The sequence below is a fragment of the Anser anser genome (genome assembly GCF_964211835.1).
Source record: "Anser anser genome assembly, chromosome: 18".
Taxonomy (NCBI): Eukaryota; Metazoa; Chordata; class Aves; order Anseriformes; family Anatidae; genus Anser; species Anser anser.
In genome coordinates this window covers 10,879,311-10,895,792 of record NC_139739.1, presented here as the reverse complement: position 1 = coordinate 10,895,792, position 16,482 = coordinate 10,879,311, and the positions used below count along the sequence as shown (strand labels likewise).

The window sequence follows — 16,482 nt, the reverse complement described above, 5'->3', positions numbered from 1 at the left end:
TTTCTTTTACCCAATTGCTAAAAGGACCCGAGCTGCTTTGCTTCTGATGGTCACCGATGAATGTGTGAGCTTTTGCTTCAGGATGGTAATGGCACCACTTGATAGAGCTTCAGAAGCCTCCACACGCAGACAGTTGGAGAGTGTATCTAGGATTAGCTCCTGGATTTCATCCAACTCAGACTTCAGTTTGAACATAAGTAAGGGAATCAAACCAGCATGCAGTATGTCAGCAGCCCCTGCAGGAGGAGACAGAAGGGACATGGGTGAAGGTATGAGTGCATTTTCTATTTCTGCCTGTACTTTGAATTTTTTAATAGGATCAAAATATATATGATAACTCATTTCCTTACACAGATGTGGGACTGGGACATGGAAACTATTACAACACCAGACTGTTCATGAATGCTGTCTTGGCATTGCTTTCTCAGTGAGCTTCCCCAACGGTTCTGTGAAGACATTAGCCCAAATAACACCCCCACTTGCTCTGTGTTTCCAGTTTTCTCCACCATAACATTCTTCCCAGAATTATTCCTGCTAAGAAGACAGATATAAGGCACCTTATTAACAACTGTTATATACACCTTATATACAACTATTCTCAACACCAGATGCTAAGACAGGCTGAGATGTGAGCCTTTAGAGCTAATACTTTGATACAATTCTCCACTATGGTTTCTGCAGGGAAGTCGAGGTTTTGGAAACCATCAGCTTCCTCACACATTTCTTTGTGGTAGTTCTGTTATGGGGGAAAATCACATTTTGAGCTTTTCATCAGTCAGTACACATGCACTATTTCGTAAAGGGAACAGCATCAAAGGTAAAATGATCGTCATCTGCCCTGCAAGTGATGTCTTTGCTATGAACCGGTGACTGACTCTTACACAATACTAAGTCAACACTGAAGGAGCAGTGCCATGGGGAAGCAGAAAGCAGAACATACTGTCCACAAGCAACTCTCTGAAAACAAAATACTCCAGCTGTCTTGTTGCTAAGGCTGCTTCTTTGGTTGCCAACAGAAACGTGTCTCCTTTTGAAGTGATTCACATGCAGTTAGATAAGGAAGTTTTGTGGGTAAGAGTCATCGAGGTGTTTTCAAATGAATCTCCCCAGTTAGAGATAAAAGGATGAGTGGGAAAGAGATCTTAATGGCCTTTTGTAGTGCACTGGAGAAATCCCTCAACTTGACAACCAGGTGAAAAACATGATTCTTGACCTAATCTAGAGGTTATTCTGCTGTACATATATCTGAGATTTTGATGACATTGAATAATTTCTTATGTTACTGAATTATTAGGATCCATTTTTCTAATGCCAATGCAAAGAAATGCCCAGGGCTGGTACTATTACAGCTTTTACTACCTGCAGTACCTTCGGAGGTCACTTCCTGTGAGAATTCAGATAAATAACGTAAAACAGATTCAGACAATTCACTCTTGAAGCTATCAACATTTTAAAAATAAGGATTTTTCTGTGTACCAGAAAAAACAGTGTGGAAGGAAAGTGGAAAAAAAAACACCACTGTCTTTGAAGCTGTGGCTCTGTGTATCACTACAGGGGAGTTGCATTTTCATAGTAGAAAAACCCAACTGTATATTTATTTTCCATGGAGGTACGAAAAGAAGAACATTCTCAAGGGGCCATTCACACTGTCCCCATACAAGATGTGGTAAAGGAAACCTGCACTATTGCTCCGGCAAGAGACTCCAAGGGAGGTCCCTGAGAAGGAAGCAAAGCTTGCACAGCTGACTCCATCACTTCTCATTAACTAATAACTAACAAGGATTATAGGTGTTCGGATTATAGGCTATAGGTATAGAAGGGCTGGGGGTGGTTATGAGATGACATTCCCTCCTTCCAGTGACTGATTTTTTGTGTAGGTGCTTTCCAGATAATCTGTGATATTTTCAAATATCACAGTTTTCAAACTACATCTGGACAATTTGACATTAACATAATTTCATTCTTTCCATATAAATGAACATGCTGAATGTAAATGTAAATAAGAGTGGCAAAGAATGGAAGTTTAAACTCCATGCTCCTACAGAGCTTTGGGTAGCTGTAATTCACATGACACCAATCTGTCCTGGGACAGTGTCGCACAACAAGTTTCATCATATCATTTCATAAGCCAATGCTAGCTCTCGCACAGAGTAGTCAGCATTCCACCTTGAGTCAAAAGAAACCATTGCCTTTCCATTTCTACTATTGCTATAGTATTGTTGACTGTTCTCATGCTTGTAAATACACTTTTTTCTTTCCTAGACAGGTTCCCATTACTATTTTTCCATTTGGTTTTGAATATTTAATAGGCTTTTTTTTTTTTTTAAACCCATCATCTTTTTATTTCATTTTTTTTCTTTCCTGCACTTCCCTCTTTTACAGGCCTTCCTTGCTGACTTTTTTCAATTCCCTTGATTGCTATTTCAGCATGTTCCCTGTAAGTATTCAGCATTCTGGTTTCATGTCTCTGTGTCTGTGTCCTTCACTTATCTTCTAATACGTTCAATTAATATATTCAACTAGACAGGCCTGCTTTCATTCGCCCTTGAGTTTATTCCTTCCATTTAATGTTTATTGACTTTCTTTGACTCAGCCATCTCTCATTCATTGCATTTGCACTTCATGGCTTCTTTTGGTGCTAGCCTTTGCTATTGCACTGCATTCTCAAGTGCCAAATATATAACAAAGACACGTTATGTCTTTCTGCTCCCATAAGCTGGCAAAATAATGTACAGAGCATTGTCTAAACTTTTATTCTGTGGAGCCATTAAGCAGTGTTTATTCTGTGGTCAGAAATCCCTATGTACCTAGTGGATGCTTATTTTGTATGAACACTCAGGCTGTTTTCATTTTTTTTAATTGCTTTCTCTCTCTTTTTTTTTTCTAACCAGGCCATCTTTCCTATCTACAGTTTTCGTCAAACTGTCCTATCCAAAATGCTATTGTGCTGCTGGAGGGAGCTTCCCAGATATAAATATAGAAACTAAGATGGATTGTTTGACCTTGTCAAAAGTCTCAATGTGTCAAGAGAAAGAGGGTGGAGAGGAAGGGCCATCAAAAACAGAAAAAAAAAGAGACTACCTAACAGTGAGACTGAAGTTTCCAGGTGGAAATTCGTCATGGTTTTCTCAAGGGAACCAAACGGTGAAAGGTCTAGGGAGGTGAAAAGGAAAAGGGAGGAGACAGAATCGGTGGAGAGTTGTTTGAGAGTTGCTTGTAAATTAGAGCAGTCTCAGATCCTCACTTCTTACAGAACAAGCAATGGGCAGGGAAGGTAAGCTGGTTTTTCCAGTAGCCATATACTATTCTGGCATCCTCAGGGTCTTGACTTTTCATTGAAATGCTGTCCTTTCAGAGGTGCTTTATCTATGCAGAGAGTGTTCCAGATACTCTGGACATAGTGAAGCAGGAGGGAAAAAAAGTTTTCAAAATGCAAATAGTTGTATTTGCAGCTCCATTGTTAACACCATTATTGATCTTTTTCTCTGAGACCTTGTAATCTTCCTTTGGGCTGCTTTTTATCTCAGCACTCATCTCTTCTTCCTCATAGCCCTCTGGCCACTCTCTTTCTCCCTTTCATGACTCTCTTTTAAAATAGACCCAAAGAGGTGTTGCCATTTATTCTGTTCTCTCAGTATGGCTGCAGGGCAAGTAAACAAATCAAATTTTGTAGAAAACAAAAGAGTCCTTTATAGCACATAACAGTGGTGTTTTGTTTTGTTTTTCAATTACATAGAGCACCTAAATCACATTACAAATTCTTTTCAGTACAAATGTCATGTTTTCAAATCAAAGCTGTTTAAATGTTTGTTTTAACAAGAAGCATGGCCACAGAGAGATGTACAGTGTAGCACCACATAGTGAAATTGTACGTAAACACAGATTCTATATAATGTGGATGTTTTGTTAATTCCTCAGAGGTCTCTTTGAGACGTTCAGAAACTATCTGAAATGATTCAACATAGGAAGAGACAGAAAATGAAAAGAAAAGCAGAGCCAGGCGCAGCTGGAGCAAAAAACGCTGCCCTGCATCCTGGTGTGCCAGCAACCCATCCAGTGCACAGCAGCTGTGAAATCCCAGCGTGGGAGCTCACAAGCTGCAAGTAGCCAAACGATCCTGACAAAATTCTTACACCTAGCGGCTCTCTTGCTAGCACTGCAATAGTTAAGCACGGTTTTAGAGGTAACAACGTGTTTATTAAACTAGTGAGTGCTAGCATACATGATATACATTGAACAAGGCAGTGCTGGTTTAGTGTTGCCTTTCTGAGTGCCAAGATGACAGCAGCAGATCCCTCCCTGGCATACCTTCCTTAATAACTCCTTGCTCACTACTGTTTAAATTGAAAAAATATTTTATTCTTTAGACTCCCTGAGAAGACTTCTGAGTCACCAGTCACAAGAGCATAGTTTGAGAACCCTGTGGTAGCTAACTTAATGATAAGATTCAGTATGTCGAGTTGCAGTGTTTCAGGCATTAAGGCTGTGTCAGGGAATACATTAAAGATGATAATACTTGAAAAATTTCTTTCCAGTATGTTTGGAGCAGGAGATAGACCACAATAAGTGAAATAAAACTTACCTGCCTGCACCCCATCAGCTTTATCAAGTCTTCCAATTAAAGAGGAAAACTCTGTTGGTATCTTTGAAAGTCAGAATATTTTCCTCTTCTTTGCAACAATAATTCTCTGTCTTTCTGTAATAAGTTAAACAGGAATAAACAGGAGTGTCCCAAAGGATGCCTGTGCCTGGAGGCAAAGAATCATCTCTCATCAAGGACTGAGAGGTGGAAAGTCCCTATTTAAATAAATTGAAGAGCTACTTGGGCATTAGAGACCGGAGGAAAATACTGCAGATACTGGGATCTGACTAGAAATAGTAAGCATTTCTATTTCAAACTATTTCACATCTGTGCATCAGCTAAATGCATTTATCTTATGGCAGCCCTAGGGATGTACCAGGTATAAAATCACATCCTCAATAATAGTGTCTGTCATATTCTAACTAAAAATGCAACAGCTGTGTAACTGTGTAAATAGCTGTATAACCATAGTAAGCATTATGGGATCTGCTCTTGTTGGAGCTACTGAGAATTTTTCCAATACTGAGGATTTGGGGATGTGATGTGTATGAAAAACATTAAAAAAAAAAAGTTATAAAAATATTAAGAAGTCAGCAGGGTCCTTGAAAAACCTCTTTCAAGCAGCAGCAAGGAATAGATAAGATTGGTCTGATAAATAAGTGGTAACTAATTCTCAGCAAAGAATAAAGAGACTCCTGTGCCATCTTGTTTCTGTTTTTAGAAACTTTGTTTTAATATGTGTGAAATTGTTATATCAAAGCAGCACAGACAATAATTAACATAGAACCTACAGCTAACATAACTGCACTAGCTTTGCTGTTATAATTTAGAAATCCAAGAAACAGATGATCTTTTTTTAAAACATATATATTTGTCATTTTGGTACTAAATAAGACTGCCTGTGAAATTCTGCTTGAAAGCAATGGGCTTAACCACCTAAGTCATTTATGCCCCATGAGAAGGTTAGCGTCTAAATAACTTGGAGATTCTGGTCTACAGAGTGTCTTTGTCAGAGTACCTCTGGAAGCCCTGGAAATGAATTAGACAGAGTTGACTGTGTTTCACATAGAGACAGCTTCCAAATTGAAAAATAAATATTGGATTCTGATTTTGTACAAGAATTATCTACAGGGTAAAATCAATAATTGACTAAGACAAGTACTCTACTTCTGATGGTTGTCAGCTCCTCCTGTAGTGAAAATCACCAAAACCACTGTGGTGGTAATTATGAAATATGCTCTTTGTTGTAGTAGTGAATAATCCATGATCCACATGTGGATTGTTGGTCATTCGCACGGCATCAGAAGGTAGTGTCTAAAATAAAAGCAACTTTTCCTTCTTTTAATAAAACTGTAATCATACATTACCATATAAAAGAAAGAAAACAGTCAAAATGATGGTAAAATAGAACCAATGCTGGCTTATAAAGATTTTTCTAGCTATAATTGTTGCATATTCTTGCATGTTGGAGTACAAGCATTGGTATTTCTTACAGTGGTGTTTTTTTTTTCCTCATCAGAACTCTAGCTGTTTGCACCTCCCATATAATTAATCTTTTGTTTTCTAAGTTTGTAACTTATATTCATGAATCTGAAATACTTAAGTGTGCGAATGCATATGCACACAGGGGTTCAACTGATCACAATGCATATCGATGACAAAAATGAGGAAATTTCTCATATTTTATTTCTCTGGTAAAGTACATTTCCTTTATTCAGAGAAAGATTTTTATAAATTGTTAAAAGTAAAGACAGAAAATAACCCAGAGGATTTTTTTTTCCTTGTTCTTTTGGGTAAAGAAGGAAATGTCATCCTGAAATTTATTAATTTCCTCCACAGGGAAGACTGCCAAAATGCAAGAGGGAAGGAAAACAGTCTGACATATGTACTACTTGCTCCAAAGTCCTCAGATCAATTACTGAGAAAGAAAATTAAAGCCTTGAGATAACTACTCTCAGAAAGCTGAGCCTTAGCCATGAATTCCTACCCAATTTCGCATTTTCCAGATGAAATTTTCTCCTTTTTCGTCTTCTGGTCAGGAATGGAGACATGAAGCGATAGAATAAGACTAAAGGGACCAGTGCAGCCTTTTACCGTAAGAGACTCTGCTGAGTTCACTGCTTCCACAAATACTGGCTATGAATTCAATCATTCACGGAAAACAGTAGATTTAGTACATATGACAGAGTCAATATGTTCAGAAGGTAACCTGGACTGGCACATCTGCAAGCACTAACTTAAATATCAGATTTTATGCTTAATACCAATAATGTATACCAAGACTGCAGAAAGTGTTAACAATTACTATAGCAAGTTTCAATCACAGAAAAATTAATACTGTAAGGTGAACACAGTTATCAGTTTGACAAATGTTCATGTGATTATTACTTACACTGTAGTAAGCTTTAGCGATTCCTATGGAGTAGGAAGGTCTGCTGCATCGCAGAGGCTTGTTGTAAAGAAATGTGAGAGACAGCTCATTTCCCAAATGGGTTATGGACGGGGCAAAAGGAGTGGGTGGGAAGGAAAGAGGCCGAAAGCTGTTTAATTCTTCAGGTTGAACAGCTGAGAAATAACAAAGATCCGGTTTAGTGTCACGGTCCCAATGTGCTCTTGTGGCTCCCCAGCCAGAGTCTTGTGGCCAGAGGGCAGACACAAGCTGCTGAAGCCCTGCCTGCTCCAACCCTTGGGCTGCCCCCGTTGCTGAGGAGGGAGACAGGGAGGCTGGCTGGGCCCCAGTCTGCCTGGCCAGTGGGGAGCGGTGCGCAGGCAGGTGGCTTCCTCAGGGCCACGGCAGGTCTTGGTGTTGGTCGTGTTACTGTGGCATCTAATGCTTCCTGAGAGCTTGGAAGGTTGCCCTTTGGTGGGCTGTCGTTTTACACTGGGAAAAAGGGTTTTAAACTTTTAAGGCTAACTGTCTTACAAGGCCTTAAGGCAAGAGAAATACACAACTGCGAGTTTTCCATTTTCAGAACTTCTGCTGAGAGAATAGTTGTTGTTTTTTTAAAAAAATAACACACTGTCTTCTCTTTTCAGACAGAAAACTGAAAGACTAAAGCAATATTAATAAAGTTCAAGAAATAATTTTGTTAACTGTCATAAATTTCTGTTTCTGTAAGGCTATATCTGTGGAGCTGGTATTCTGCATTACTGTATGGACTTCCTTTTTTCCATTTTCTTCATTGTTACAATTTTCTTCCATTTTTTTGTCTATTTTCTTCCATCTTTTTTTTTTCTACTTTAAAAAATGACCTGGTAGAGAATTTCAAAGAAGAAACTGGTGAAATTGCAGCACCGACAAACCCACTGTTTGTGTTTCCTGATCTAGCATGCTGGCAAAGCTGCAATAAGTGAATTTTATCCTACAGTTCACACTGCGTGCAGTTGTGCCTAGAAGAGCACAACTGAATCGTTAAAACTGATAAAATCTCTACGTAAAGAAGACTGCAGTACTGTAGGCGGGTGAAATCCTCTTCTGCTTCAAATGGTCTGGCTTGGCAATTTTGTTCGAAACGAAGCTGGAGGAAATGCATCTCGGTTAGACCGGTAGGCCCAGATGGCTGCACAACATGAGTGGAGCTGTATGGAAAGGCAGATAACGCTCCGCTTCCCACACAGGCCTGCTGCCTTGCAGATTCCACTTTTTCTGTGGAAAGCCACATTCTTAAGGAAAACTACTTATACTACTCAATGAAAATTTCTTCCATTCTGGGTGAGGTTCTACAATAGGGCTTTCCAGTTTTTTAGTGCATATTTTAGTTCTGGCAATGAAAAATTCTTAAGTCTTAATTGAGCACCAAGGTATGGGCTGCTCTGGGGGTGATTTGTTGTTTGAAGTGATCCCCAGTAAAGGATGCTCTTGGGTTGAGAGCCTGATTCCTCCAGTGAGCTGTGTATCACAGATGTTGGCTGAAAGGAGTCTGTCACAAATAGGAACGTGACTTAACAGTAAATACACTTTCTACCTAGAGATGTTTTCCTGAATGACGATCTCCAAGTGAACGCATAAATGTGTTCCTGTAAAATGACCTTTTTATCATGTGGAAACATGCCAGATTAAAAGGTATGCACTTGGCTAGTGCTACTTATGTGCTTACATTTAAGAACATTACATACAGTGTATTCAAAACATTACGACCTGAAGCAGAGACAGTCATATTTGCAGCAGTTATAAGGGGTAGCAGCAGCTATTTAATCAGCTGATGAAATGACTGCCATTTTAATATCATGTTTTTAAAACCAACACTGATACAAGTAACTCTGAAAGTTACGTTAACTGAAAGATGTGATAGGGTGTTTATCCATTTAGTCAGTTCAGGCAAAGTTAGCACAATGTGCTTTGCCCACTGTGCTGGCTCCATCGCCCAGTTAGTCAGTAAGGGATTCTGGTGGCCAGACGTAGGCATCTAACACCAATTCAGCCATCCTTGGGTACCTGAGGCATCTGTCTGGGACTGTCGGGTATGACATAAGGCCAGCAGGACACTGGGCCATTTCTAAGGTGCAGCAGGAGGCGGACGGGATACCCTTGAAAGCTGAAAGTGTTCCCAGAGACTTGTGTCTGGAGGCTGAATTGCTTCCTGAGTCACTGCCATTTGTTTGTTGAATCGATCTTCTGCATGCCAGTGAGAGAGCAAGAGCTCTCTTTTAAAGTAGGAGTGGCAAATCACAAAAATCAGAAGTCACATTTACTCATTTCTCTGTTAGTTTATCACCAATGTAGTCCTAGACCCAACTGGCCTTTGTGCAGTTTTTCACCCCTCTCTGAAACTACTTCGTGAGGGGCAGTGACCAGTTACAGCCAGCTGAAAGCACCGCTTTGTGCATCTCTGCCAGTGACCACCGGTTGGTGGTGGGGTATGTATGTGATATCTTTATGGAGATACAAAATTAGCCATGGCCTAACATGGAGAAGGTGTACAACTATTTAAATTCCATTACTTAAACCTGACTGCAGCCATCCAGTTATTTACAGAACTGCTCTGGCATCTAAAGCCCCTGTAGTAAAGCTACCCGAGTGTCCACAGCTCTATTTCTGTAGCTTCCCAGAATTACCTCTGTGTCCTCAAACAAAATTTGCAGCCTTTTTTAAACTACCAACTTCTTTTTCCTGTTAATCAGATATTACAAGGTAATGCAATTGAAAAAAAATAGTGCCTGCTGAAGTTGTAGCTACAGCTCATGGTTCCTACATGAAGTAAAACTATCATCTGTAAAGGATATAAAGAAATATGAAATTGGATTAAAATTATTTTTCTAAGCATCTATTAAAATACATATATAAACAATTCTTTTAAGGCCCCAGTTTGATGCTTTTTCAAGTAGGGGCAAAAACATCAGTGAAAAAAATAAACTGAAATCGAGACATTGCCTCTTTTTATTTGTTTATTATTGTAAAAAATAAACAAAGCCTAAATGTCTGCTTGTAACCTCAGGTGGGAGAGACCTACTTTCCACTCACTGCTTCAATGAATATTTAATCATTCATGCAAAGTGGAAAACCTTCAATCAGGGAGACTGGAGGAGGGAAAAGGGTATCCTAAGAGTAACCTAGAGCCTGTTGCTCAGAGCACTTTAATAGGACATCTGAGGCTGGTATTTTTTGTTTTAAAAGCTTTGGTTTCAAAAAAAATATTTTTTTTTCTGTTGAAAATTTCTTTGCTAAAATAATTTCTGGCACTCTTTAATTGCATCTCCTTGGGTGCAATTCCCTAAGGATCTGTATGTTTCAATCTCAAGTGATTTTGTCAGTTGTTCACATTTCACTGATCTTTCATTCTGTGCTGTACTAAATGATCCCGTTTCTTTTGGGGTTAAAGTTTGAGATGTTGTGTTCCACCCCCCCTTCCCTTGATAACAAAGAATGAGGAAAGAATATATATATATTTTTTTCTTAACTCCTTCATCTTATTCATGTTATCTCTGTAGCATTCTTCACATGGAGGTTCTGGAGGAGTCAGGGCCCGCGTACCCAGCACAATGCTTATGAGAAGTGAGGACTGCTGTGTAGTTAAGTGCACAGGAAAGCCAGCATATCTTTCAGGGCTCTAGGCAAGTCTCCAAGCAGCTGTCCACCAGCTGCTGGATTTAATGCTTTTTTTCCAGACTTGGCTTCAGTGGCAAGTGCTGATTCAGCAGCCAAGCCAATGACTGTGAACTGCAGATACAGTAGGTATAATAAAGCCATGAAGGAATGTAGAGGCACTTACATTTTTAGGGTTTGGTTGGTTTTTCTTTTTTATTTTTTTGTCTGTTGGAAAACTAAAGAAGTCCTTCTCTTTAGTTGTTTGTGGTGTCAGCTGTAATCCATTATCTGGGCTCACACTCTCAAATATCTCCCACGAAGGAGATAGGAAGATTAAACAGTTGATACGAAGTGAAGCCCTCTGCTACCTGAAGGATATGAGAACAAGATAAAAAGGCGAAAACCTAGTAGAAAGTGAATTTTCATCCTAAGTGATAACGTGAAAGGAGTTCGGGCTGATACCACCTCCTGGAAGGTGCATTCATGATTTTTTTCCCCCCATCTCACAGCCACTGGTACAAAGCAACAATTTGCCAGATATTTATAAATATCAGATTCCAGTCATCTGCACTTGATGCTATTTTAACATCTTCCAGGTGAGAAAAAGGGTTAGAAATAAAAATATAGCCTTTTTATTCTTCTCTAAATGTTCTGTTCAGTTCTTCATGCTCAAAGAGAATCCCAGACCTGCCTATAAATATCTAACCCAGATATACAATTGCTTGTTAAAAAGAGGGTGTTTGGTAGAAAATTGAATGAAATAGAAAATGTCTTTTATTATATTTTTATTACAGACCAGATGTGGCCTCTCAGTTTTCCCTCTATCATTTGGAGATGTAGATTCACCAAGAACATTGTATGTGTGCTTATAAATATTTTGATGTTGTCATGGTATAATAAGGGTAATTGATTAGAAAAATCCCTATGGGATTTTGCACTTAAGAGCATGTTTCTGTTCCAGCACTATTGTCTTCAAACTGAGCGTGTGCGAATGCATCTATTTTGATTGATCCCAACCAGAAAGCAACAGTAAACAGGCAAGGACTTGGCTTTTGGTCAATGAGCTGCACTGGCAGGCTGAGTGATCCTTGTGCAGCTGGGGGTTCCAGTGGGCTGCATGCTAGAAGCTGCACACCAACAGCCAAACGCTGCTCCCTTCAAATTAAAACCTGCTCTGAAACAGCAAAAAATGTGTGACCTGCCTGACATGGAAGAGAGAGCAGAGATCCTGTCAGCTCATCACTGTTTCTTCAAACTACTAGGCAAATCACTACTTCCAGGCAAAAAAGGTAACATAAACTATTAATTTTCAGTATATATGTGTATATCTTCAGGCTGTCTATATAGAAGAATACCATTTAGAGCACTGAACTAAAGAAATATGTTTTGACACCCCATCTGACATTGGGATGTATGCTATTTTGAGCCATATATTTCCCTTCAAGTTCCTCTGGGGGCTTAGCAACATGTAGTGCAGTCAACATGAGCTGAAAGGCCCTGAGTGAGAAGTTTTGGGTGCAGGACAAGGTGCAGTTGAAGAAAACAGACAGATCTGCTGCTTTGTTTTTCGGATGAGTTGGGTTTTAACTCTGCCATTAATGAACAGCAAGCTCCCCTACTGTGGTGTTGAAACAAAACCACCCAACTTCTCAGAAGACAACCCACCCCGTTACTTGCGTGCTGCGTGCTCGTGATCCTTCCTGTACAACACCTGATCTACTGTTAGGTGCCTCCCACAAAACTGCAAGATAGCAAGTGTTTTGTTATATCAGTCAAAAGTATTGAAAGTGCTGAAAGCTCTAGAGAGCATGTGAACGAAGATCGTCCTACCCAGGATGATGGCAGTTGATGCTGATTTTTCTACCGAAGTTGGTAAATGTGTGGAAGATGCTTTTCTCAGATATGAAGTACTATACTGAAGATACACGTAATGCGACAGTTTCTACAGTAACTACTTGTTCTTTATGGAGGAGCAGATTAAACCTGTACACTTCGTTATTGTTCTTTTGTCCTATTATCTAGACTACTCAGCTACCACAGATGCGTTGCTCTTCCATTCCCTTGCCAACGGAACTATGTCAGGGCTTTACGCACCTGCAAGCAAAGAGTGCCTTTGGGACACACAGCGCTCTTGGAACGTAACTGACCACTGCCTGATCATATGAAAGTGTCAAAGGATGTAGACACATTGTGAGATATCGGAAGCTAAAATTTCAAAATTCAGTTGTAGAGATGAAAAGGTGAAAAAGGTGATCAATCACCTTTTTTTTTTTTTTTTAGTAAGATGGGGCGCATTTACGATTTGAACACTGCCATTTTGCTGGGAAAACAAGGCCAGTTATGTGCATGACATTTCTTTTCAGAATGCTAGGAGTTCACCAGACTAACTTTGCCAGTGGGGTACTCGCGTGGTGCGAAGAAGACCTCAGATGTGTTACCTCCAGGAACCACACGGTACACCGATTCCTAGCTCTTATTTCTGTGCAAGAAAAATAACGTTGGTACCTTGTGTTTTACACTAAAACATTTCATTGTTATAATTCCTGATAATCTCAGCACTGCAAGTGGTATCATTTACAGGAATCGGATGCTTTCTGAACTGTGTTAGACTCGTGGACAAAATGCCTGCGTTCCACCTATGCCTGAGCGCCTCCGTTGCCGTCTCCAGCAGAAATGCATCAGCAATAAATCGCGGTTATGAAACTGGCGGGGCAGGGAGACATCATCGCTGCGTGGCCGGGGCTGCAGGCGCCGCAGCGCAGCCAGCGTGGCAAGGCGGCTCGGAGGAGAAAGACGCCAGGTGAAGACGACGCAGGACGCGAAGAGGGTAAATCCGCCGAGGAGGAGGAGGGCGGTCAGCGCTACCTGGAAAAGCCCCACCGCGCGGTGCGGGACGCGCACGGAGCCCCCTGCCCGGTGCTGGGCCCGGGAGGGGCGCAGGGACGGGCCCCGCGGCGCCGGGTGCTCGCACCCCGCTGGTACGCGCGGCGTGGCCCCCGCGGGCACGCGCGTCGCCGGACGCGCGCCCCCGCCCCGGGAGCCGCCCGCGGGGCCCCGCCGTTGCCACGGCAACTGGTGCTCGCCGCCCCCGGCTCCTCCTCTCGCCCCCCTCCCCGCGCCCCCAGCCCCGAGCGCCTCCTGCCTGCCGCCGGGGCACGGCGAGCGCGCCCGCTGCCGCATTTTGGGGGGGGAAAGGAGGGAGGAAAAAAAAAAAAAAAAAGAGGATTTTGGATGTTGTGTTCCTGGAGGAAAGCGGGGAGGCGCTGGCTCTGCCTCCTGCTCGGGCCGCGGGGTTAGCGTCTGCGGCCGCGGATGTGCGGGGGGCCGGGGAGGCGGCGGCGGGGGCGAGCGCCCGCCCCGATGGACTGAGCGGCGGCTAGGCGAGGCGAGGAGAGGTGGGTGAGCGAGCGGCCGCGGTCCTCTTCCCCTCCCCGTCAGGTCGGTGCTCCGAGCCTCCCTCTCCGGGCGGCTCCGAAAGGCGAGGGGGCTCCCGCGGGGGAAGGCGCAGCTCGGGGAGGCGGCGAGCGATGGCTGGGGCGGCGGGTCCGGCCCGATGACCTTCTCCGGGGGTACCGGCCACCCCTCGGCGGCTGCTGCTGCTGCAGCCCGCTTCCTTCCCTGCAGAGCTGCCGTCGCCCTGCCCTAGCCCGGCTCCAGGGCCGCTGGCAGCCCCCGGGAACCTCCGCCGGGAGCTGCCGGGGACGGCCCCAGCTGGTGTCGAGAGGATGCTCGGGGGGCTCGGTGGGGCCCGGGGTTCTGCCTCTGTCCTGCGCCCCCCGTGCCGAGCAGGGCGAGGTTGCAGCCCGTTAACCTGCACCTGTGGACGGCTGCAGCCGCAGATGCCAAGCACAAGTTTTTTTGGTACGTTCGCTTCTGCGTTTCTGGTGAGCGAGGGATGCACGCAAAGCCGGCACCTCGATGTCAGCCTGCCGACCGACAGCAAACGTGTGGCCGCTTCATTTCTGGTACTGCCACTGATCTGATCCGGGTTTGGCTGTTTCACTGCGGAAGCTGCTTGTAATGTGTTCTCGCAGTATTTGCTCTGGAGGCTACTGACCGATCTCAGCAACGTTTTCCTGTGCAAGATTAGTGAAAAACTCGCTGGATTGCCATTCAGCATTTCTTTTTATCTCTATACTCGCCCATACTGTTGTGCCCACGATTTGTTTTTTATTTGGGCTCCAGGTTTCGCGCCACTGTGGGTCACACCCTTCGGGCAGCTGTCAGAATTTCTCCTGCAAAGGTTACAGCAGCAGGTCAGGTAGAAAGCCACAGTATCATGAATGCTTACTTGTGGATCATAAAGGAGTAAAAATGAGCATGTATTTTGTGCTTCCTTAGAGAAAATTGTGGCTGACTTTGTGGATGGAGACATTTGAAGTCCAAGTCGATGCCTTAAGTACTGTTATGGGCAGAAGCAGTGGCTTTTCAACAGGGCACATATTTGCTAACTGAAGAGATACAGGTACAGGGATGCAGCTCTGCCGAACAGAGACGTTTTTGCTGTTAACTTGTCTGTCTCCATCAAATCGTTTGGTTGGAAGCTGTCACCCAGAAGCACAGATGCCTGTCCTTGGGTAGAGGACATTATTACAAGCTAGGCCTGTGCATACAGAAGGATGAAGTTCCAGTCTTCAGCAAGCCAGTGATGAGTGAAATCAAGAGAACATCTTAGCTATATGGAGTATTTAGAATAAAATCTCGTATCTCCCATTACAAAAGCACTGATCTGCATTTTCAGAGAACCCCGTTTTGCCTGTATATGTATGCACACAAAGAAAAAAGGCGGACGAATTCCATGTAAGGCCACAGAGATTTCATTCTGGCAATGGGCCTTGCAGAGGTGAATAAACTCTGCTACATAAAGAATGTGCCGCCTCCGTCTGAGGAGTATGGTCTTGGCACTGCATTGGCCACTGGTGGACCAAGTTGAAGGACTCTTCTGGAGGCATTGTTGCTTTGAAGGCAGATTTCAGAAGCTTTTTGTGCAGCTCAGTGTTTCAGCTACAGGCCTTGGGTTTGAATTTAACTATGATAATCTAAAAATAACCAGCCAGGTAGTGCTGGAGGACTGAAGTGAAAGAGTTTTGGTTGTCTCAGTTTGGATTACATACTAATGGAATAAGGTTTATTACATTTTAAGAAACCTAGGCGGATGCAGAAGACAGTAATTTCTCCCTTCTTCTTAAGGAATCTACCTGCTGCGATGTGGGGAAGGGGATAAGCTGAGGGATAAGGATAACAGAAAATTCAGTAGCCAATAACAGCTTAAATCCTTAAATGGTGAAGTCAGCTCTTCCTCTCCAACCTAAGCAGATAATGATTTTGACAGCAGATAGTCTTGGGTGACATATAGTAGTGAGGCAATATAAAGGAATTGTGTCTCCCCTTTTCTCCTGAATTAAAGAAAAATGCCCTCTATTCTTTTGGGCTAAATCACTGTAATTCCACTTATTTCAGAAGATATTCTCCAGAAATTTGTAACTGAAAATAAGAACTGAATCTGAGTAACTCTGCGTAAAGGTTTGGTCCTGCTTTCATGGGAGTCATTGGAAGTTTTGTCACTAATATCAGTGGGACAGAGCCCAGGCTCAATACGAGCACTCACTCACTTTCACCGATCAGATTCTCCCATGCCCTCTAGGATCAACAATGTTGAACAGTTTTATGGCAGACTTCAGTGAGGTCATGGTCTCAATGACAAATTCAGTAACTCTTTACCGGCATCCCAAGCTTTAATTTATAAATTATCAATGATTATTAATCATGTTCTTGTAACTGAGAAAACTGTAGGGTCTTTGCTAAAACACTGGCCTCCCATAAATGCTGGTAATGCTGATGTTACCCACCTCCAGCAGTAACAGCCTACTACAGG

General features: G+C 42.6%; 2 protein-coding genes across 3 annotated transcripts in view; one reads left to right on the top strand and one right to left on the bottom strand.

Moving 5' to 3' along the window:
- Positions 1 to 16,482, bottom strand: part of RSPH14 (radial spoke head 14 homolog) — a 97,881-nt gene that overhangs the window by 8,719 nt on the left and 72,680 nt on the right. The window contains exon 4 of the mRNA XM_083803962.1: positions 11 to 236. Within this exon, the coding sequence (XP_083660088.1) occupies positions 11 to 236 (226 nt within the window). The remainder of the gene's footprint in view (positions 1 to 10; positions 237 to 16,482) is intronic.
- GNAZ (G protein subunit alpha z) overlaps positions 11,592 to 16,482 on the top strand; it is a 68,207-nt gene continuing 63,316 nt past the window's right edge. Inside the window, exon 1 of one of the 2 annotated variants that reach the window (XM_083803959.1) lies at positions 11,592 to 13,434. The gene's annotated coding sequence lies outside the window, so the exon portion shown is untranslated. Of the gene's footprint in view, positions 13,435 to 13,686; positions 14,003 to 16,482 lie in introns of those variants that run through there. The other variant, XM_083803958.1, reaches the window with a different exon arrangement.